Source organism: Hemiscyllium ocellatum, chromosome 9 (genome assembly GCF_020745735.1).
Source record: "Hemiscyllium ocellatum isolate sHemOce1 chromosome 9, sHemOce1.pat.X.cur, whole genome shotgun sequence".
Lineage (NCBI taxonomy): Eukaryota > Metazoa > Chordata > Chondrichthyes > Orectolobiformes > Hemiscylliidae > Hemiscyllium > Hemiscyllium ocellatum.
The window spans coordinates 103,590,402-103,614,298 of NC_083409.1; the positions used below are offsets into that span (position 1 = coordinate 103,590,402).

General features: G+C 45.3%; 1 protein-coding gene across 2 annotated transcripts in view; it reads left to right on the top strand.

Moving 5' to 3' along the window:
- The window catches only part of st6galnac3 (ST6 (alpha-N-acetyl-neuraminyl-2,3-beta-galactosyl-1,3)-N-acetylgalactosaminide alpha-2,6-sialyltransferase 3), a 292,071-nt gene that overhangs the window by 262,587 nt on the left and 5,587 nt on the right, over positions 1–23,897 (top strand). For both annotated transcript variants that reach the window (XM_060829986.1, XM_060829987.1), the window contains exon 4: positions 21,341–21,448. In XM_060829986.1, the coding sequence (XP_060685969.1) occupies positions 21,341–21,448 (108 nt within the window). The remainder of the gene's footprint in view (positions 1–21,340; positions 21,449–23,897) is intronic.

Here is a 23,897-nt window from a genome sequence, read left to right on the forward strand (position 1 = left end):
ATATAGCCATCCAGATGTCTTTTAAATGCTGTAATTGTACCAGCCTCCACCACTTCCTCGGGTGGTCCATTCCATGCATGTTCCATCCTCTGTGTGAAAATATTTGCCTTAGGTCATTTTTAAATCTTTCTCCTCTCATCTTAAATCTATGCCCTCTAGTTTTGGATTTGCCTACCTTGGGAAAAAGATTTTGGCTATTCATCTTATCCTCATGAATTTATAAACTTCTACAAGGTCACCCTTCAGCCTCTGACTCTCCAGGGAAAACAGCATCAGGTTATTCAGCCTCTCCCTGGAGCTCAAAGCCTCCAACCCCAGCAATATCCTTTTAATTCTCTTCTACGCCCTTTCAAGTTCAACGACAGTTTTCCTATAGCAGAGAGCCAGCACTGAACGCAGAATTCCAAAAGTGGCCTAATCAATGTCTGTACAGCTGCAACATGACCTCCCAATTCCTATACTCAATTCAATGACCAGTAAAGGCAAGGGTACCAAATGCTGCCTTCACTTTCTTGTCTACCTGTGACTCCACTATCGCGGAGCTATGAATCTGCACTCCAAGGTCTCTTTGTTTGTCAACACTCCCCAGGAGCCTACCATGAAGTGTATAAGTCAGGTTTCATATCATAAAACTAAAAACAATTCCACTCGTTCATTGACTGTGAGCTGTATATGATTAAGTATCTATGAAAAAGAGAATACACTCAAGACATTCTAGAGTGCCATCAATCTTAGTCCATAGGGAAGCCCAGCAGCCAATCCATGCACAACAAGTTACCACAAGCAGCAGCGGTGAGAAGATTTGCACTAACGATGAATATTGGTCACTTCCTGTCTGTGTAAGATTTTTTGTATTTACCTGAACGGGCAAATGGGACCTTCTCCCTGGAAATGATCCTGTTCACCTGTCATCCTGTCCTCACTGACCTGCACTGCATTACACTCTGGCAAAAACTCAACCTCAGGATTCTCCTTCTCAAATCCCGAGGATTTGTGGAGCCCCTCCTCCCAGTCAGATCCCCCGACTCTGCAACTTCCAACCCTCCAGGAACTCTGCATTCTTCAAACTCCAGATTCTTCCACAATCCCTGCCTTCCCACAGCATTGTCCCTTCAAGGTATCACCGCCCAAAGCTCTCGGCTTTGTTCTGCCCACCTTTCTTTAAGATGCACATTAAGACCTGGCTGCTGAAATGGTGAATTGAAAAGGAGACTTGGGAAGATGGTGGCCTCATGGTAATGGATTAGTGATCACAGCTCAGGTTAAGGCCCTCAGGACAGCAGTTCAAATTCCACCATGGCAGCTGACGGGATTTAAATTCGATCAATTGAAGCAAAAGTCAGTCACCATGACAACTATCATCAATTGTTGTTAAAAGCCCATTATTTCCCACTGTCCTTTAAGGAAGGAAATCTCCCATCCTTAGTTGACCTGGCTGACATGTGACTCCAGGTTCGCAGCAATGCGGTTGACCCTTAACAGCCCTCTGAAATGGCTTTTCCTGAGTTCATGGGCAATTAGGGATGGAAAACAAATGCTGGCCTTGCCAGTGACGCCAACATCCCATGAGAGGACAAAGATTGGACTAATGTGGCCGACCCTGAATTTAGAAACAGTCACCCAATTCATCCCTTTCCCTGAAGGCCTGGTATTTTTTCACCTCACATATTTATCCAATTCACATTTGGATGTTAGCAATGCATCTCCTTTTACCGTCCTGACAGGCCACACATCCAGATTGTACTCACTTTAGATTTATTTAGTCAATTAATTGAAATTTTGTTACTGATCATTCTGTGACTGAAAAAAATTTCTCTATTTATTTAATCAATCTAAAGCAGGCACCATTTTGGCCAACTTTGTGAAATCTTCCCATGACTTTTTCAGCTTGAAGGGCAATGTCCTAGTTCCCCTGAGCCACAATGAACCTGAAATCCCTTACCCGATACCATTCTAGCAAAGCCCTCTGCATTCTCGCTGAGGATTTGGCAACCCTTCCTAAAGACTGGGACCCAGAGTAGGCCACAGGCCTCTAGCTGGGGCCTACCAAAGGATAATCCAATAAAACAGACAAATGACGCATACTGATCTGAGACACCTTGTAAACCTCAAAATGATGGACCAGTACATTCATAGAAACATAGATGCTAGGAGCAGGAGGAGGCCTTTCGGCCCTTCAAGCCTGCTCCATCATTCATTATGATCATGGCTGATTGTCCAACTCAGTAGCCTAAATTTCCTTTCTCCCTATAACCTTTGATCCCATTTGCCCCAAGTGCTGTATCTAGCTCTCTTTTGAACACAGTCAATGTTTCGGCATCAACTCCTTCCTGTGATAATGAATTCCACAGGCTCACCACTCTTTGGCTGAAGAAATATCTCCTCATCTCCGTCCTAAATGATCAGCCCGAATCCTCAGATTATGACCCCTGGTTCTGGATGCAGCTACCATCTGGAACATCCTGCCAGGTCCTGTTCGAATTTTACAAGTCTCTAGAATTTTATTCATTTGCAAATCTCACTGGGGTTTTTTTTACCGCAGGGCCAGTATCCCATCACCAGGTTATGCTTTAGTTACGCAGGTAGAGTCCTTGACACTAATCCAGCTCCCACAGAGCCAACTCTCAGAGTGCAGGAAAGCCCAGTAAGGGCAATGCATATGGACTCCTGACTGGGTTTTTTATTTCCTTTTTTTTATTTTTTTTTATCCTCTTTTAACACAGGGAAAAGAGAAGAGTCCTTCACTTCCACACTGATCCAGCTCCCTCACAGCCAGCTCTCAGAATAAAAAGGACATCTGACCCTCCTGTTTATTTTTTTTCTTTTACCCCCACACTACCGCCTAACTGCGGTAGTGTTTATTTTTTCTCCAGCACCCATGTTGTGTGTGTGCAAGTGTGAGACACAGTGAAAGACACAAGGTGCACGTTCGAGCCCCCCCGCGTGTCTCTGGAGAAGGAGCACGTGGTGTCCACCAACACCTTTGAGCTGTTCAGGGAGAGGTGGGTGCCACAGGGAGTGGAGTGCATTATTTCCCCCCCCAACTGTATTTTGATTTAATCCCTGCCCTCCCCTTCACTTTTTGATCATGCAGCATTGCCCTTTGATGTGAAAGGCATTCATTGTCACCGGTCACTTGGTGTTTCCTTTCTTCCTGGTGGTGGAAATTGAGTAAAGATTTGTACACCTTGTGTCTCTCACTAAAAACAAAAGAAAAATAAAGGAAAAAACTGAGCAGGGGAACCATCTCCTCTGATTCTGGTTGCACTTCAGCCCCCATGCTCCTGATCTTTGGGCACGCTGGTGCAGAGGGGAGCGAGCGGGTCAGAGGATCTCCTCATTGGTCTGCTCCAGACAGAAGGCCGTGGAAGGAGTCATTATGGTTGAATGCCTGGCAACCATCCATAGTTATGTTCAGGCCTGGGTGTCCTTGGGGAAGGAGCATGCAGTGTCCACTAATACTCTCTCTACCTATAGGAAGAGGTGGCCATCGCAGAGAGTGGAGTGCTTAATTTCCCCCTCCAATTCTATTTTGATTTAGTTCCTACCTCCCCTTCACTTTTTCCACATAAGCGTTGCTTGCTCTGGGCTTTGCTTGTCACTGGTTTATTGGCCACACGTGTGAGTTTCCTGGTGGTGGAATGTTAATAAAGTTATTTTCACTTGGTGTTTTGAAACTACATGCACAGACATGGATGCTAGAGAATATTAGCACGAGTGAAGTAACGTAGGGGAGGGGAAAAAGATAATTAACAGGGGATTCAGAATCTCCTCAGTTCAGGGGATTGACTCTGAGTTGGCCGGCCGCAGTTAGTATATTGTGCACAAGTAAATAAAGGGTGACTGAGACTCACAGTGTCAGACAGATGTACAGCATGGAAACAGACCCTTTGGTCCAACCCGTCCATGCCGACCAGATATTCCAACCCAATCTAGTCCCACCTGCCAGCACTCAGCCCATATCCCTCCAAACCCTTCCTAGTCATATACCCATCCAAATGCCTCTTAAATGTTGCAATTGTACCAGCCTCCACCACTTTCTCTGGTAGCTCATTCCATACACATACCACTCTCTGCGTGAAGATGTTGCCCTGTAGGTCTCTTTTATAACTTTCCTCTCTCACCCTAAATCTGAGTCCTCTAGTTCTGGACTCCACCATCCCAGGGAAAAGACTTTGTCTATTTATCCCATCCATGCCCCTCATGATTTTATAAACCTCTATAAGGTCACCCCTCAGCCTCCAACGCTCCAGGGAAAACAGCCCTAGATTATTCAACCTCTCCCTATAGCTCAAATCCTCCAACCCTGGCAACATCCTTGTAAATCTTCTCTGAACCCTTTCAGGTTTCACAACATCTTTCCGATAGGAAGGAGACCAGATTTGCACACAATATTCCAACAGTGGCCTAACCAATGTCCTGTACAGCCGCAACATGACCTCCCATCTCCTGTACTCAATACTCTGACCAATAAAGGAAAGCATACCAAACACCTTCTTCACTATCCTTTCTACCTGCGACTCCATTTTCAACGAGCTATGAACCTCCACTCCAAGGTCTCTTTGTTCAGCAACACTCCATAGGACCTTACCATTAAGTGTATAAGTCCTGCTTTCCCAAAATGCAGCACTTCACATTTATCTAAATTTAAACTTTATCTGTCATCTCTCAGCCCATTGGCCCATCTGATCAATATCCTGTTGTAATCTGAGGTAACCTTCTTCGCTGTCCACAACACCTCCAATTTTGATGTCATCTGCAAACTTACTAACTCTACCTCTTATGCTCACAGCCAAATCATTTATATAAATGATGAAAAGTAGAGGACCCAGCACCGATCCTTGTGGCACTCCACTGGTCACAGGTCTCCAGTCTGAAAAACAACCCTCCACCACCACCCTCTGTCTTCTACCTTTGAGCCAGTTCTGTATCCAATTGGCTAGTTCTCCCAGTATTCCATGAGATCTAACCTTGCTAATCAGTCTCCATGGGGAACCTTGTCCAACGCCTTACTGAAGTCCATATCGATCACATCTACTGCTCTGCCCTCATCAATCATCTTTGTTACTTCTTCAAAAAACTCAATCAAGTTTGTGAGACATGATTTCCCATGCACAAAGCCATGTTGACTATCCCAAATCAATCCTTGTCTTTCCAAATACATGTACATCCTGACCCTCAGGATTCCCTCAAACAACTTGCGCACCACTGACGTCAGGCTCACTGGTCTATTGTTCCTTGGCTTGTCCTTACCACCTATCTTAGACAATGGCACCACATCAGCCAAACTCCAGTCATCCAGCACCTCACTTGTGACTATCAATGATACAAATATCTCAGCAAGAGGCCCAGCAATCACTTCCCTAGCCTCCCACAGAGTTCTCGGATACACCTGATCAGGTCCTAAGGATTTATCCACTTTTATGCATTTCAAGACATCCAACACTTCCTCCTCTGTAATGTGGACATTTCTCAAGATGTAAAAAGTAAGGGCTTATGCTCGAAATGTCGAATTCTCTATTCCTGAGATGCTGCCTGACCTGCTGTGCTTTGACCAGCAACACATTTGCAGCATTTCTCAAGATGTCACCATCTATGTCCCTATATTCTGTATCTTCCCTGTCCTTTCCAACAGTAAGTACTTGTTTAGTATCTCCCACATCTCCTGCAGCTCTACATAAAGGCCACCTTGCTGATTACTGAGGGGCCCTCTTCTCTCCCTAGTTACCCTTTTGTCCTTAATGCATTTGTGAAAACCCTTTGGATTCTCCTTAACTCTATTTATCAAAGCTATTTCATGTCCCCTTTTTTTCCCTCCTGATTTCCCTCTTAAGTATACTCCTACTGCCTTTATACTCTTCTAAGGATTCACTCGATCTATCCTGTCTATACGTGACATATGCTTCCTTCTTTTTGACATCGTGATGAGATACTGGCCACTATGCAGTTATTTCAGGGTAACAAGAGTTTTGGTAAGTGTTCCACCTAAATGTCTTTGGTTTTAGGAACATAAGCAGATAAAGTGCTGGTACAATAGACAATAGGTGCAGGAGTAGGCCATTCAGCCCTTCGAGCCTGCACCGCCATTCAATATGATCATGGCTGATCATTCCTAATCGGTATCCTCTCCCTGCCTTATCCCCATAACCCTTGATTCCACTATCTTTGAGAGCTCTATCCAACTCTTTCTTAAATGAGTCCAGAGACTGGGCCTCCACTGCCCTCTGGGGCAGAGCATTCCACACAGCCACCACTCTCTGGGTGAAAATGGTTTCCTTTTGTGTCAAAACAATTCTGCGATCAGACTTAACAGCAGGATTCGGCCATCGAGCTTGTACGACAGTCAAGAGGATTACAGTTGATCTTTCAATCCCACTTTTCAGCCTGTCCCACCTTCCCCAAAATAGCCTTTGACTTCTTTCGGTATTTTCAAAGTGATGTTCTTGCCCAGCTAAGTCCAGGTTATCTTTTAAATGCAGAAGCCAACTCCTAAGGTAAAACACTTTTAATTTTTTCTTGTTGCTATTTGTGTTTTCCCAATAAAAAGCTACCAGTCAGCAAAACACATTGATGGATCCCATGAGAAAGTGCTTCCAGTCAAATACATTATTTCAAGCTTCAACATATTCGATGCCTTTCAACAACAGTTATCTGTATTTATATAGTGTCTTTAATGTAGTAAAACATCACAGGTTGCTGCACAGGAACATTATAACAGAAAATATGACACTAAACTAGTACTCAATGTGCTCCATAAAGATAAGGATCCTATATGTTTTGCTTAACAGCTATCTAAACCTGTCAGACCCACGTTCAAGGCTTTGTACACAAACATCACTGATTTTCTGTTCCTGCAGCCAGTTTAGATGTAAACTGATGAGGTGAGAGCAAGGCAACAACGAGGAACCCAAGCAAAAACTTGCTGCATTTTGGGAAAACAAATCTTAGCAGGACTTATACACTTAATGGAGAAAGTGAGGACTGCGGATGCTAGAGATCAGAGCTGAAAATGTGTTGCTGGAAAGGTGCAGCAGGTCAGGCAGCATCCAAGAAGCAGGAGAATAGACGTTTCAGGCATAAGCCCTTTGGCTCATGCCCGAAACTTCGATTCTCCTGCTCCTTGGATGCTGCCTGACCTACTGCACTTTTCCAGCAACACATTTTCAGCTTATACACTTAATGGTAAGGTCCTCAGGAGTGTTGCTGAACAAAGAGACCTTGGAATGCAGGTTCATAGCTTGTTGAAAACGGAGTCGCAGGTAGATAGGATGGTGAAGAAGGTGTTTGGTAGGCTTTCCTTTATTGGTCAGAGTATTGAGTGCAGGAGTTGGGAGGTCATGTTGCGGCTGTACAGGACATTGGTTAGACCACTGTTGGAATATTGTGTGCAATTCTGGTCTCTTTCCTATCAGAAAGATGTTGTGAAACTTAAAAGGATTCACAAAATACTTACAAGGATGTTGCCAGGGTTGGAGGATTTGAGCTATAGGGAGAGGCTGAACAGGCTGGGGCTGTTTTCCCTGGAGCATCAGAGGCTGAGGGATGACCTTATAGAGGTTTACAAAATCATGAGGGGCATAGATAGGATAAATAGACAAAGTCTTTTCCTGGGAGTAGGGGAGTCCACAACTGGAGGGCATAGGTTTAGGGTGAGAGGGAAAAGATATAAAAGAGACCTAAGAGGCAACTTTTTCACGCAAAGAGTGGTACGTGTATGGAATAAACTGCCAGAGGAAGTGGTGGAGGCTGGTACAATTGCAACATTTTAAAGACATTTGGATGGGTATATCAATAGGAAGGGTTTGGAGAGATATGGTTGGGTGTTGGCAAGTGGGACTAGATTGGGTTGGGATATCTGGTTGGCATGGGCAGGTTGGACTGTAGGGTCTGTTTCCTTGCTGCACATCTCTGCGATTCTTTGGAGTCAGTGGGAATTGAGGGAAAACTCTCCGCTGGTTGGAGTCACGCCAGACACAAAGCAAAAAGGTTGTGCTCATTGGAGTCATTTATCTCAGCTTTCGTACAGCTCTGCAGGAGCTCCTCAGGGTAGGGTCCTTGGCCCCTTCGTCTTCAACTGACTGCTGACAGACCTTCCCTCTTTCACAATGTCGTGAGTTCCCTGATGATTGCTGAAAGTTCAGCACTGTTTGCGACTCATCAGACACTGAAGCTGCCCATGCCCAAATGCAATAAGACCCGGACAGTATCCAGACCAGGGTGACAAGTGGCAAGTAACTTACATGCCACACCGATGTTAAGCAATGACCATCTTGCCTGCACACACAACCTTCTGTAGTTCCTTATTCTCTGCCCCGAAGTGTAAGAAACAACAGAAGGTGGTGTGTACAGTCTAGACCATCACGGAAGCCAACCTCCTATCCATGGACTCCATTTACACACCTCACTGCTGTTGAAAGGCTGCCAACCCTCCCACCCCAGTAATAATCTCCTCCAACCTCTTCCGTCAGGCAGAAGATATGAAAGCTTGAACACACACACACACACACACACCTTCTTCCCTGCCATTATTAGACTGATGAATGGACTCTCTAACTTAAAATAATGCTGAACTTGCTATTGTTGATCTTGTCTAGTGAACGTCCTGTGCAGGGTAACCTGTATGCCTTACTCTGTCCAAGGCATTTTTGTCACCCTATGATCTGTACGTCCTTGCTTACTATAACCTGCCTGTACTGCTTGCAAACAAAGCTTTTCACTGTACTTAGGTACACATGACAATAAATCCAATCAAATCAATCTTCAAAAAGACAGATTCTAATTCTTACCATTCAGCATTCACTGGTGTTACCATTATGGATTTGCCCACTATTAACATCCTGATGATGACCATTGTTCAGAAACTGAACTAGACCAGCCTTTGACCTGCCATTGTATCCACAGTATTTATATGGCAAGTCTAGTCCTGTTTCTCATCAGTGTTAACCTGCAGAATGTTGATAGTGGGCAAATCCATAATGGTAACACCAGTGAATGCTGAATGATAAGAATTAGAATCTGTCTTTTTGAAGATTGATTCGATTTCTATCCAATTTGATTTCTGCCAGGGCCACTCAGCTCCTGACCTCATCACAAGTGGCAAGTAACATTTCCACCACACAAATATGAGGCAAAGGCTGTCTCAGTAAGAGGCAATCTATCCATCGTTCTCGAATTGCAATGGAGTTACCAGCATTGAATCCCCCACTATCAACATCCTGATGATGACCATCGTTCAGAAACTGAATTGGACCAGCCTTTGACCTGCCATTGTATCCACAGTATTTATATGGCAAGTCTAGTCCTGTTTCTCATCAATGTTAACCTGCAGAATGTTGATAGTGGGGGATTCAATGACCCTGGCAGAAATCAAATTGGATAGGTTGTTGTAAAGCAATGATAGCACTATTGATGACAACTTCCATCACCTTACTGGTGGTCAAGAGTAGACTGATGGGGCAGTGATTGGCTGAGTTGGATTTGTCCTGTGTTTTTGTATGCAGGACATATCTGGGCAGTTTTCCACATTGTCGGGTAGGTGCCAGTGTTGGCTAGGCTCACGACAAGTTCTGGAGCACAAGTCTTCAGTATTATTGCCAGAATGTTGTCAGGGCCATTAACCTGTTAGAATACTCCCTACTTGCCTGGATAGGTCCAGCTCCAACAGCATTCGAGAAACTTGATACCAATCAGGACAAAGCAACCTGCTTGATAAAGTAGCCCAGAAATGCCCACTCCCTCCACCACAGATGCTCAGTAGCAGCAGTATGTGGTATCTACAAGATGCACTGCAGAAATTTACCAAAGATGCTCAAACAGCACCTTCCAAGCCCATGACCACATCCATCTAGAAGGTGATGGACTTTAGACTCAATCTACAAACTTATTTTCTTTTATGTGTGAGCCAAGTCCTGCGTGCTCTTTAAGTAAAGCAATAGTAAAAAATATTTAATCTTACACTTTTAGTTTTATTCTATCAGTAAGTGGATAAAGTATACAGAGCTCTGGGTCTAAACCTTTCTGTCCCTGACAAACTACTCAGTAAGTCAGTTCAGAAAGAACAAAAGACCTATATCTGTCTCTGACCCAGTCTTTTATACCATACAAAACATCATACCATCACTCAAGTGAAATTGTCTTCTAATTGGCTGTTGCTCTGACTCCATTCCCCACCTCCTCGCATTCCTGGATGTCCGATCCCACGTGACCCTCCTTTGTCTCTGACAAGGAGCATCACGCGGCCTCCTTTCGGGCGCGAAACGGCAGACTCGCATACTTCCGGGGCGCGAAACGGCCGATCACGTGACCTCCCGGCACTCTTCCGGAACGAGAAACAGGGAGACCACGTGACCGCGCCCGCGTCTCGGAGCATCACGTGATCATCCTCTGCACACGCATCAGAGGACCACGTGACCTCTGAGCGCCAAGGACACGCCCCCTCAGACTCTACAATTTAGTTTCCTGGTAAGTTTTATATATATATTCACGAAGGACAAGGACAGCAGATACATAGGAATCCCACCAACAAGTTCCCTTCCAAACCACTCACTATCCTGACTTGGAAAGCTATTGCCATTCCTTCACTGTTACTTGATGAAAATCTTCAAAGTCTCTTCTCACCAACACTGGGGCTCTTTTTGCAAACCAAGACCATGCGGGTTCAAGAAGCCAATTCAGCAGCACCTTGTACAGAGCAGTTAGAAATAGGCAATATCCATAACCCATGATTGAATTGGAAAACCATTTATTTATACTGTCTCCATTCTTCCTACCAGTAAGATATCACTCCCTCGTCTGTGTAATATTACATTCTGTCCACGTCCACCTGAGTCTATTGATGTACTTCACCAGATTTACTGTGTCTCTGAGTTTCGTGCAAACTTTGAAATTATGCTCAAGTTCCGCTCATTATTTTATACCTGAAAGAGCAGTGGCCCAAATACTGACCCTGGGCAATACTTCTGTAGATGCCTTCAAATCTGATAAAGTTCTGTTCCCCATTCCTCTCTCCTCTCTGTCCCTTGACCAATTCCATATTCATGCTATGATTGCCTTTATAATGCTAAGGGCTTTAATGTTGCCTAATGGAATTAATTTCAATACTTTCACTAAGGCCTCTTGAAATGCCATTTGCACAACATTGATTGCCTCATTAACTCCTTCCATAACATCACAAAACAACTCAACTAATTTAATCGTACACGATTTGCTTTTAACGAATCCATGATTTCGGTCACTTGGCTGAATGTTTTTTTTTGTTGATTGTGAGTCAATTCCTCTATTCTGAATGAGTCCCTGTGAAACACTCTGGGATATTTAAAAGCAGTTTAACTCTGGAAGCTGTTGTTGCTGTAACCTAGAACAGCACTGCAGGAAGGAAGGAATTCTACAGTTGCGGACTCTTCAAAAACACTGTGTTAGATTTTAACCTCTTCACACTGATGGGCTGTCCATGAAAACCCTTCATGAGAATGTGGGCTCTGCAACTTCCAGGAAGGTAGAAGGTCATTTTCGATCTCCCAGTTTGCGATATACCAGAACCTCATGAGAAATGGAAAACTGACTAAACACATGTAGCAAACATTTGTTTCAATACCAGAACCCTCCTTGATGTTACAGTAATAGTTGACAAAGCCGATTAACGTTAAACAATCTGGAAGTGGGACATCAAAATAGGATCAGAAGTTGAGTCGATTCAGTTTGATCTTCAGTCTCAACATAATTTTTCCAACCACTTTCCATATCCCTTGATGCCTGAAGAGATCAGTAATGACTGGTGCTCCTGAATATATTGAATGAAGTGAGATTGGTTTGGCCACTTTTGGAATTTTTTTTTAGATTAGCTACAGTGTGGTAACAGGCCCTTCGGCCCAACAAGTCCTCACCGACCTGCTGAAGCGCAACCCACCCATACCCCTTCACTTTACACTACGGGCAATTTAACATAGCCAATTCACCTGACCTGCACATCTTTGGACTGTGGGAGGAAACCGGAGCACCCGGAGGAAACCCACGCAGACACGGGGAGAACGTGCAAACTCCACACAGTCAGTCGCCTGAGGCAGGAGTTGAACTCGGGTCTCTGGCACTCTGAGGCAGCAGTGCTAACCACTGTGCCACCGTGCCGCCCACACGGTGTTCAATTCAAGTCCTCTTGCTACAGGAAAAATGTTGAGAAACTTGAAAGGTTTCAGAAAAGATTTACAAGAATATTGCCAGGGTTTGAGGGTTTAAGCTATAGGGAGAGGTTGGATCGGCTGGGGCTGTATTCCCTGGAACATCGGAGGCTGAGGGGTGAATCATGAGGGGCATGGATAGAGTAAATAGTCAAGGTCTTTTTCCCTGGGGTAGGAAAGTCTAAAGCTGAAAGGCAGAGGTTTAAGGTTAGAGGGGAAAGATTTAAAAGGACCTAAGGAGTAACATTTTCATGCAGAGGGTAGTGCATTAATGGAATAAGCTGCCAGAGGAAGTGATGGAGGCTGGTACAATTACTGCATTTCAAAGGTGTCTGAGTGGGTATATGAATAGGAAAAGTTTAGAGGCATATGGGCCAAGTGCTGGCAAAAGGGACTAGATTAATTAAGGATATCTAGTTGGCATAGACAATTTGAACCAAAGGGTCTGTTTCCGTGCTGTACATCTCAATGATTCTCTGTCTCTAAGTAAGGCTCACAACACTCTGGGGTAGAGAATTTAAAGATTCACAACCTTTGAGTGAAGACATTTCATCTCATTTCAGTCCTAAATAATTAGCCACAAATCTTAACAGTGTGCCCTATGTTCTAGGTTCACCAGCCAGGTGAAAATAACCAAACATGTCAAACCTCTTTAGGATCATCCTTGTTTCAGTGAAGCCTCTGAACGCCAAACAATATCAGCCCAATTTTCACAGTGCCTCATCATGAGACAGGTCTCTCACACGAGGACACAATCTCACAAATCTGTACTATACCAATTCACATATTTCCTTCCTTTGGAGATGAAAAACTACAGTCCTCCAGTGCAGGTAAAAACAATGACTGCAGATGCTGGAAACCAGATTCTGGATCAGTGATGCTGGAAGAGCACAGCAGTTCAGGCAGCATCCGAGGAGCAGCAAAATCGATGTTTTGGGCAAAAGCCCTTCATCAGGAATAAAGGCAGTGAGCCTGAAGCGTGGAGAGATAAGCTAGAGGAGGGTGGGGGTGGGGAGAGAGTAGCATAGAGTACAATAGGTGAGTAGGGGAGGGGATGAAGGTGATAGGTCAGGGAGGAGAGGGTGGAGTGGATAGGTGGAAAAGAAGATAGGCAGGTAGGACAAGTCCGGACAAGTCGTGGGGACAGTGCTGAGCTGGAAGTTTGGAACTAGGGTGAGGTGGTGGAAGGGGAAATGAGGAAACTGTTGAAGTCCACATCCATCAAAGTTTTACCTGCACATCCACTAATATCATTTATTGTAAAAGTGATGTCGAACAATTCTTCCGCCGTCTCCGCCTCCGAGCTTACTTTCACAATCAGGATTCCTGCCCATCTTCCGAGGACCCCTTCATCCACCTCCAACACACTGCATCCACCTGACACCCCATGCTGGCCTATTACCTGCCCTCGACCACTTCATTTCCAACTGCCGCCGGGACATTAACCGCCTCAACCTGTCTACCCCCCTCCCCCACTCCAACCTCTCACCCTCACAACGCACAGCCCTCCAATCCCTCTGCTCCAATCCCAACCTCACCATCAAGCCAGCGGATAAAGGGGGGGCGCAGTGGTAGTCTGGCGCACTGACCTATACACCGCTGAAGCCAAACGCCAACTCGAGGACACCTCTTCCTACTACCCCCTTGACCATGATGCCACCCCCCATCACCAAACCATCATCTCCCAGACCATACAGAACCTCATCACCTCAGGAGATCTCCCACCCACAGCTTCCAACCTCATAGTCCGGGAACCCCGCACTGCCCGGTTCTACCTCCATCCCAAGATCCACAAGCCTGACCACCCTGGCCGACCCATTGTCTCAGCATGCTCCTGCCCCACTGAACTCATCTCTACCTACCTCATCACTGTCCTATCCCCCCTAGTCCAGGAACTCCCCACATACGTTCAAGACACCACCCACGCCCTCCACCCCCTCCAAGACTTCCGTTTCCCCACAACGCCTCATCTTCACCATGGATATCCAATCCCTCTACACCTCCATCCACCATGACCAGGGCCTCCAAGCCCTCTGTTTTTACCTCTCCAGATGTCCCCAACAGTACCCTTCCACCGCCACTCTCATTCGTTTGGCCGAACTGGTCCTCACCCTTAACAATTTCTCCTTTGAATCCTCCCACTTCGTCCAGACCAAAAGGGTAGCCATGGACACGCGTATGGGCCCCAGCTATGCCTGTCCCTTTGTTGGCTACGTAGAACAGTTGATCTTCCGTAATTACACCGGCACCACTCCCCACATCTTCCACCGCTACATTGATGACTGCATTGGTGCCACCTCGTGCTCCCGCGAGGAGGTTGAGCAATTCATCAACTTCACCAACACATTCCACCCTGACCTTAAATTTACCTGGACCATCTCTGACACCTCCCTCCCCTTCCTGGATGTCTCCATCTCCATTAATGACGACTGACATGACACTGACATTTTTTACAAACCCACTGACTTCCACAGCTATCTGGATTACACTTCTTCCCACTCTACCTCTTGCAAAAATGCCATCCCATATTCCCAATTCCTCCACCTCTGCCGTATCTGCTCCCAGGAGGACCAGTTCCACCATAGAACATACCAGATGGCCTCCTTTTTAAGAGACCGCAATTTCCCTTCCCACATGGTTAAAGATACCCTCCAACGCATCTCGTCCACATCCCACACCTCCAACTGTAACAAGGACAGAACGCCCCTGGTACTCACCTTCCACCCTACAAACCTTCGCATAAACCAAATCATCCGCCAACATTTCCGCCACCTCCAAAAAGACCCCAACACCAGGGATATATTTCCCTCCCCACCCCTTTCCGCCTTCCGCAAAGACCGTTCCCTCCATGACTACCTGGTCAGGTCCACGCCCCCCTACAACCCACCCTCCCATCCTGGCACTTTCCCCTGCCACCGCAGGAACTGTAAAACCTGTGCCCACACCTCCTCCCTCACCTCCATCCAAGGCCCTAAAGGAGCCTTCCACATCCATCAAAATTTTACCTGCACATCCACTAATATCATTTATTGTATCCGTTGCTCCTGATGCGGTCTCCTCTACATTGGGGAGACTGGGCGCCTCCTAGCAGAGTGCTTTAGGGAACATCTCCGGGACACCCGCACCAATCAACCACACCGCCCTGTGGCCCAACATTTCAACTCCCCCTCCCACTCTGCTGAGGACATGGAGGTCCTGGGCCTCCTTCACCGCCGCTCCCTCACCACCAGACGCCTGGAGGAAGAACGCCTCATCTTCCGCCTTGGAACACTTCAACCCCAGGGCATCAATGTGGACTTCAACAGCTTCCTCATTTCCCCTTCCCCCACCTCACCCTAGTTCCAAACTTCCAGCAAGTCCCCATGACTTGTCCTACCTGTCTATCTTCTTTTCCACCTATCCACTCCACCCTCTCCTCCCTGACCTATCACCTTCATCCCCTCCCCCACTCACCCATTGTACTCTATGCTACTTTCTCCCCACCCCCACCCTCCTCTAGCTTATCTCTCCACGCTTCAGGCTCACTGCCTTTATTCCTGATGAAGGGCTTTTGCCCGAAACGTCGATTTCGCTGCACATTGGATGCTGCCTGAACTGCTGTGCTCTTCCAGCACCACTGATCCAATCCTCCAGTGTAGACTCACCAAAATCCTATTCAATGTCAAAGTCAAACACCATTTAACATGAGTCAGTTTGCTTACTCATTTTCTACTTAATGTCTGGTGCGGAGCGATTCAGCATTTTGTATCTCTTTTTAAAAAAATTCAAATGAACTTGAACTCATGCATTGATTTTCCAGCCTGAAGGCTTTTTAGGTCATGGTGAAAATGAGATATCGGACAGGACTTGTCAGCATCTCCGAAACATTTATGGAAATGATTTGAAGTCTGCTCCCCAGGTATAAAATAGGATTTCTTGCTGAAGCAAGCTTTGAGGGCGATGGTAACTCGATAAACAAAGCTGGCGGCTTACACTGATGCTTATACAGGATGCTGGCTGTTCTCATCAATAGTTACAACATGCCGCTAAATCCCAAGAGTTTCACTCAGCACAGATTCCTCTGCTGGAAAGAATTGACCCCTTTCCCAAGCATTGGCCATCCCAGAGTCCTTTGCAGGTCTGTTTTGCATTTTTGGTCACTCTTCTAATATAGTAAAGGCAAGATCACATAAATAGCAAAATGATAATAATCAGGTTATCTGCCTTTCTTTGTGACTTTTTTTGGTTAAATAATAAATATTGGATAGAAAATGGGGAAAGCGTTTCCTATTTTTTCTTTGGAATAGTGTCATGGGATGTGTATGTCCATCTGAGAAAGAAGATAGGTACAAGGCTTAACATTGCAATTGGAAGCAACAAGCACTGGGAATCGAATTAAACAATGGAGTGAGACTTGAGCTGGAAGCTACAGTGGCAGAGGTGACAGTTCTGTCCTCTGGACAACAACTTTAAGAGGCAGCATTGTTCATCTTTCCCCACAAATCAATGACAAAAGAAGCTATCAACTCCATCATGCTAACACTTTCTTTATCCATTCATTATTGTGGGCATTTCTGAGCAACAACTATTGTTCATCCAATTGTTGCTCTTGAGAAGGTCCATTTTTGAGCCGTTGCAGTCCTTGTGCTACAGGTAGACCTATAATACCATTAGGGTAGGAGTTCAAGGAGTTTGACCCAGCAAAATTGAAGGAACAGCAATATGCTTCCATGTCAGGACGGTGAGTGACTTCAGGGAAGTTTAATGGGTGGTGGTGTTCCCATGTATCTGCTGCTCTGATCCTCCTAGACAAAAGTAGTTGTGGGTTTGGATGGTGCCATTTAAGGGGCCTTGATGAATTCCTGCAGGGCATCTTGATTTTCTTAAAGGATAAAATAGGTTTTGATGGCAGAGAACAGAGAGACCACTTCTATGTTAATGGAGATCAAATCATTTTTGTGTCTGTATCTTCCTCCCAGCCCTAAGCTATTCAGTTATCAATCACGCAGTTAGCAGGAAAAACCTTTTTTCTGGGATAACTCATCATTATTCCATAGACCAATTGTTGCCAATTTGGTTGGATGTGTATACAGCACCTTTTGGATCATACTCATCTGCAGCCACTTCCATTTCTGCTAGCTCCTACAGCTATTTACACAACGCTTACTACAAGTCTGAGGTTACTTGCTTTTCAAAACATACAGCAATCCTTTCATAGAGTCAGAAAGTCATGAAGCATGGAAGCAGACGCTTTGTTCAAACTCAACCATGCTAAGCAGATTTCCCAAACTAAACTGGCACCATTTCCCTGCATTTGGCCCAAACCTTTCCTGTCTATGTACCTATCCAAATGTTTCTTATATGTTGTAACTGCACCCGCATCTATCACTTCCTCCAGCGGTTTATTCCACACACAAACCACCCTCTGTGTGAAAGAGTTGCCCCTCATGTCCCCTTTTAATCTTTCTCCTCTCAACTTAAAATTATGCCCACAGATTTTGAATTCCCCTACCCTAAGGAAAAGGCACTTGCTATTCAACTTATCTATACTCCTCATGATTTTATAAACCTCTATAAGGTCACCCCTCAATCTCCAACACTCCAGGGGAAACAGTCCCAGCCTATCCAGCCTCTCCTTACGAATCAAACATTCTATGTCCAGTAACATCCTTAGATTAGACTAGATTAGATTCCCCACAGTATGGAAACAGGCCCTTCAGCCCAACATGTCCGCACAGACCGTCCGAAGAGTAACCCACCCAGACCCTTTCCTCTACCCATTTTTAGCCCTAACTAATGCAACTAACACTATGGGCAATTTAGCATGGCCAATTCACCTGACCTGCACACCTCCGGACTGTAGGAGAAAACCAGAGCACCCAGAGGAAACCCACACAGACGTGGGGAGAATGTGCAAACTCCACACAGACAGCCGCCCAAGGCCGGAATCGAACCCAGGCTCCCGGTGCCGCAAGGCAGCAGCGCCAACCACTGAGCCACCTTTTTTGCTGTCAGTTCCTTATCGGCCTCACTCCTTTCAGTTCCCTTTTGTTTATATGCTAATCAATGACTTTTCAATTCTTTTTTATTAGCTACCAGTCTCTTCACTTATTCTCTCCTTGCTTCTGTAATATCTTTTAGCTGAACTTGTTAAAAATAAATTTCCAAACAAGTGCAAATAGAGATGAACAAGTGTTCTGTAAATTTCAATCACTTATAACAAAATTAGAGAAATAGCAAGATTTAATTATCCAGTATGGATGGGGAAAATTGTGGGTGAGATGGTCATAGAGTCATAGAATCCTATAGCACAGATACAGGCCTTTGGCCCAAGCACGCTGACTAAAATGTGCTTGTAAGTCTTTTCTGCACCCTTTCCAATTTAATAATATCCTTCCTACATCGGAATGACCAGAATTGCACACAGTATTTCAAAAGTGATCTCACTAATGTCCTGTACAGCTGCAACATGATGTTCCAACTCCCATCCTCAATGCTCTGATCAATGAAGACAAGCGTGCCAAACTCCTTCTTCATCATCCTGTGACACCACTTTCACACAACTAGGTCCCTGCATCCCTAGATCTCTCTAGTTCCTTCTCATTTCCGGGCACAATTTTGAAAAACACACAAATGAAAAGACACCGTCTTCACACCGGGGACATCCAGTGTCCCTATGTGTAAATTGAAATGAAGAAGATAATTAAACAAACTTGACAAAGCAAAATTAACAAGTGACAGTCCTTAAAGGGACACAACCAAAAATCAAATCTTTGAAGGTAACTTGCAGAATCTAAATTAAAATTTGGTTGTGGGAGCTGACCTCATTCCTGATGAAGGGCTTTTGCCCAAAACGTCGATCCTCCTGCCCCTTGGATGCTGTCTGACCTGCTGCGCTTTTCTAGCACCACACTGTCAACTCTAATCTCCCAGCATCTGCAGTCCTCACTTTCACAGAGCTGATGATGTAGTCCAGTCCTTGTAATATTCAGTTGTGTTATGACAATCAAGTGTGTAACTGGTACTGTGCTTTCCTTCCCAAGCACACATGGGAATGGACATAAGCATGGGACACGGGGTGGACAATCCAACCTAACAATTCTCCCTGCCAAATGTATAAACCTTTTCAAAACAATCGAACTAAATTAACAACATTTTAAAAATTAAAATTAAAATGAGATAGTCATTCATAGGGGAACACTGTAACAAAAGACAAACATTCAAATAAAACATGGAATTTGATTGTGGGGAGAGATTGTATCTTGCAAGGAAAGCCTCAAATATATAAGTGGACACTGAATGCTCCCATCCAGGGACAGCCAGATATGAACAGAACCATGGAAGGGAGGCAGACAGATCAAATGACCCACTTTATCAAATCAATGTTTGTTCAAGATATTTCAGAGAATCACAGAGTTATTATGGGACAGCCTGTAATGCCTGCACCAACTGAATAATCGCATGCTAATCTCTTGCCTTCTCCCCCACCTTTTAACCATAACAATACAATGAGCATAACATTAGCTTTATGCCCTTTGTTCTAGAATTGAGGGGCACAGCCTCAAAATAAGGGGGAGCACATTTAGGATTGTGTTGAGAAGGAACTTCTTCACCCAAAGGGTTGTGAATCTGTGAAATTCCCTGCCCAATGAAACAGTTGAAGCTACCTCATTGAATGTTCTTGAGGCGACAATAGATTTTTGAACAGAAAGGGAAATATCCCTGAAAGTTGCCACCCAGATTGACAGGGTTGTTAAGAAGGCATACAGTGTTTTGGCCTTTATTAATAGAGGGATTGAGTTCTGGAACCAGGAGGTTATGCTACAGCTGTACAAAACTCTGGTGCGGCTGCACTTGGAGTATTGTGTACAGTTCTGGTCACCGCATTATAAGAAGGATGTGGAAACTTTGGAAAGGGTGCGGGGGAGATTTATTAAGATGTTGCCTGGTATGGAAGGAATGTCTTACGAGGAAAGGCTGAGGACCTCGAGGCTGTTCTTATAAGCGAGAAGAAGGTTGAGAGGTGACTTAATAGAGACTTACAAGATAATCAGAGGGTTAGACAGGATGGACAGGGAAAGCCTTTTTCCAAGTATGGGAACAGCAAACACAAGGGGACACAACTTTAAAGTGAGGAGAGATAGGTATAAGATAGATGTCAGAGGTAGTTTCTTTACTCAGAGAGTAGTAAGGGCATGGAATGCTTTGCCTGCAACGGTAGTAGATTCACCAAGTGTAGGTGCATTTAAGTCGTCATTGGACAGGCAAATGGACATGCATGGAATAGTGTAGGTGGGCTTCAGATTAGTATGACAGGGCGGTGCAACATCAAGGGCCGAAGGGCCTGTACTGCGCTGTAATGTTCTATGTTCTATGTTCTAAGAGTTATGGTGAGAGGGTGGGTAAGTGGAACCGAGTATACGAAAAGATCAGCCATGATCTTATTAAATGGCGCAGCTGGCTTGATGGGCCAGATGGCCTACTCCTGCTCCTGTTTCTCATGTTCTGGGTGCAGTAATAGTGTCTGTATCTCTGGGCCTGGGATCACGTCTCAGATCAAGCTCAAAGGGCTGAATGGCCTACTTATGCTCCAATCTTCTAAGTGCCATTTGCTCCAGAGTATTGTCATAATGTATTTGAACAGCTTGATTAAAGATATCTACCACTGGCTGAGATAACAATATGGCCCCATTTGGAGATACTACTTTGGCTCTATCTTGCTTGTTGGCACCTCAGTTAGATCAACCCTTAAGTTTAAGTCAAGGGATTATAAACCTGTTCACTGCAGCCTGTGTTCAGAAAGATTAGTGTATCCTTACTGAACTACAATGCCCAGAACTGTGTGCAGCACAGTGAATGGGTCCGAATCAGATCTCTGCACAGCTAGAATGTAACATCCACAGCTCTGAGCCCAGAATGCTCACTTCATTTTTTCTCTGAGTGTGTATATGTTTGATTATAGTCTTGCACGGTGCTTTTATTTTCTCCTTGTTTCTAAAATGTTATTCCAAAGACACTGCAGGCTGCAAACTGACAGACATTGAGAGCTGAAGATAAATAATTAAAACAGCCTGTCAAAAGTTGTGACATTTTCCATCGCCTGCCTGAGAGTACTTTATGAAGTGGGTTTGAAGATATGCTAACAGGCAATTGTTTTAAAGTGTTCTCTCCTGTTCTTGCTCTGACAGGATGCAGTCAGGTACTTACCTGAGCACTGGCTGGTTCACACTCCTGCTGGCCATGGATGTCTGCCAGAAAATCCATATCTTTGGAATGATTAATGATACCTACTGCAGGTAAGAGGGGCCGAAATAGATCTTTTTTTTCCCTGTTATAGGGGAGGAACAGGGGGCTTTCAAAACTAGGGCCCATCACTGAAGCATCAGCACCGTAGAGCCATAGAACCACATAGCAAAGTCCAACTCGCCCATGCCGACCATATTTCCCAAACTAAACTCGTCCCAATTGCCAGTGTTTGACCCATAGCCTTCCAAATCTTTCCTATTCATGTCGCTGTCCAAATGTCTCAATATTTCCATTCAGTCCCACACTCGGGCATGAGCTGAACAGCCAAAGCAGAAATTGCTGGCAAAGCTCAGCAGATCTGGCAGCATCTCAGGAGAGAAATTAGAATTAATGTTTCGGGTCGAGTAACACTTCCCCATATCTCTCCTGAGTTCAACAATCTAGCTGATGCTCCACTGCAGCGTCAAGGGAGTGCTGCACTGTCAGAGTACCATCTTTCCAATCTGATAGTAAGTCCATGTGCCATGTCCACCTCAGGGAGACTTAAAGATCTCTTGGCTCAGCTGTGAAAGAGAATAACATTTGTCCCTCAATTCATATCATAAAAGGGATTAAAATGAAAATACAGAACTGTAGGTGGTGGAAATCTGAAACAAAAACAGCGTGCAATTCTGGTCTCCTTCCTATCGGAAAGATGTTGTGAAACTTGAAAGGGTTCACAAAAGGTTTATAAGGATGTTGCCAGGGTTGGAGGATTTGAGCTACAGGAAGAGGCTGAACAGGCTGGGGTTGTTTTCCCTGGAGCGTCAGAGGCTGAAGGGTGACCTTATAGAGGTTTAAAAAATTATGAGGGGCATGGATAGGATAAATAGACAAAGTCTTTCCCTTGGGGTCAGGGAAAGGGAGGGTCAGAGGGCATAGGTTTAGGGTGAGAAGGGAAAGATATAAAAGAGAACTATGGGACAACTTTTTCACACAGAGGGTGGTACTTGTATGGAATGAGCTGCCAGCAGAAGTGGTGGAGGCTGGTACAATTGCAACATTTAAGAGGCATTTGGATGGGTATATGAATAGGAAGGGTTTGGGGGGATATGGGCCGGGTGCTGGCAGGTGGGACAAGATTGGGTTGGGATACCTGGTCGGCATGGATGGGTTGGACCAAAGGGCCTGCTGTACATCTCTATGACTCTAATATCTGGCAGGATTTGTGTGGAGTGACCCCCAGGATATTCCAGACTATGGAGGTTCATGTGGAGTAGAAATACATACATTGTTCAGTTGGGCTGAAATGAACCTGTTCCTGTGCTTTGGAGGTTATTTAATTGACTGAAGGCCATCTATGAAGGGAAGGATGGGATCAGAGTGGGAGACACCCACAGCAGTTATACTGACTTTGCAAGAATCTAGATCTGGATATAATGATGGTAAAATGATAGAAGCTATTTGTATGTCACCCTTTCTGAGCATAGAATGTTCCAGTCTGCTCACTATCAGTAAAGTGAAGCTACTCTGACAGGAAGTGCAGAAGTCAATTCACAGTGTACACAGTGTAACAAAATTGTCAAAATTCTAACTGGAGGAGACCAACACCAGATATCATGGTTTAAGGATACGATAAGGATTTGGAAGAAGTGAAGGACAACCCCCCCACCCCCCCCCCCCCAGTCCTCACCTTCCACCCCACAATCTCCGGATACATCACATCATCCTCCGCCATTTCCGCCACGTACAAATGGACTCCACCACCAGAGATATATTTCCCTCCTCACCCCTATCTGCTTTCTGTAAAGACTGTTCCCTCCGTGACTATCTGGTCTGGTCTACGCCCCCTAACAGCCCATCCTCCCCTCACAGCAGCCTCCCTGCCACCGCAGGAATTGCAAAACCTGAGCCCACACCTCCCCCCCTCACCTCTGTCCAAAGCCCCAAAGGAGCCTTCCACATTCATCAACGTTTCACCTGCATTTCCACAAAATGTCATTTACTGTATCCGTTGCTCCCGATACGGTCCCCTCTACACTGGGGAGACAGGACGCCTACTCGCAGAGCACTTCAGAGAACATCTCCAGGATATCTGCACCAACCAACCTCACCGCCCCGTGGCTGAACACTTCAACTCTCCCTCCCACTCCGCCAAGGAGATGCAGGACCTGGGCCTCCTCAATTACCACTCCCTCACCACTCATGATGCCTGGCGAAAGAATGCCTCATCTTCCACCTCAGAACTGGTGGATTTCACCAGTTTCCTCATTTCCCCTCCCCCCACCTTACCCAGTTCCAACCATCCAGCTTAGCACCGTCCTCATGACCTGTCCCACTCCATCCTCCTTTCCATTGTTTCACTTGCTCCTCGGATGCTGCCTGTCTTGCTGTGCTTTTCCAGCACCACATTCTTGACTCTAACTTCCAGCATCTGCAATTCCATCTTTCACCGAGAGGAGCTGTTTCTTCAGCCAGAGAGGGGTGAGCCTGTGGAAACCTTTACCACAGAAGGAAGTT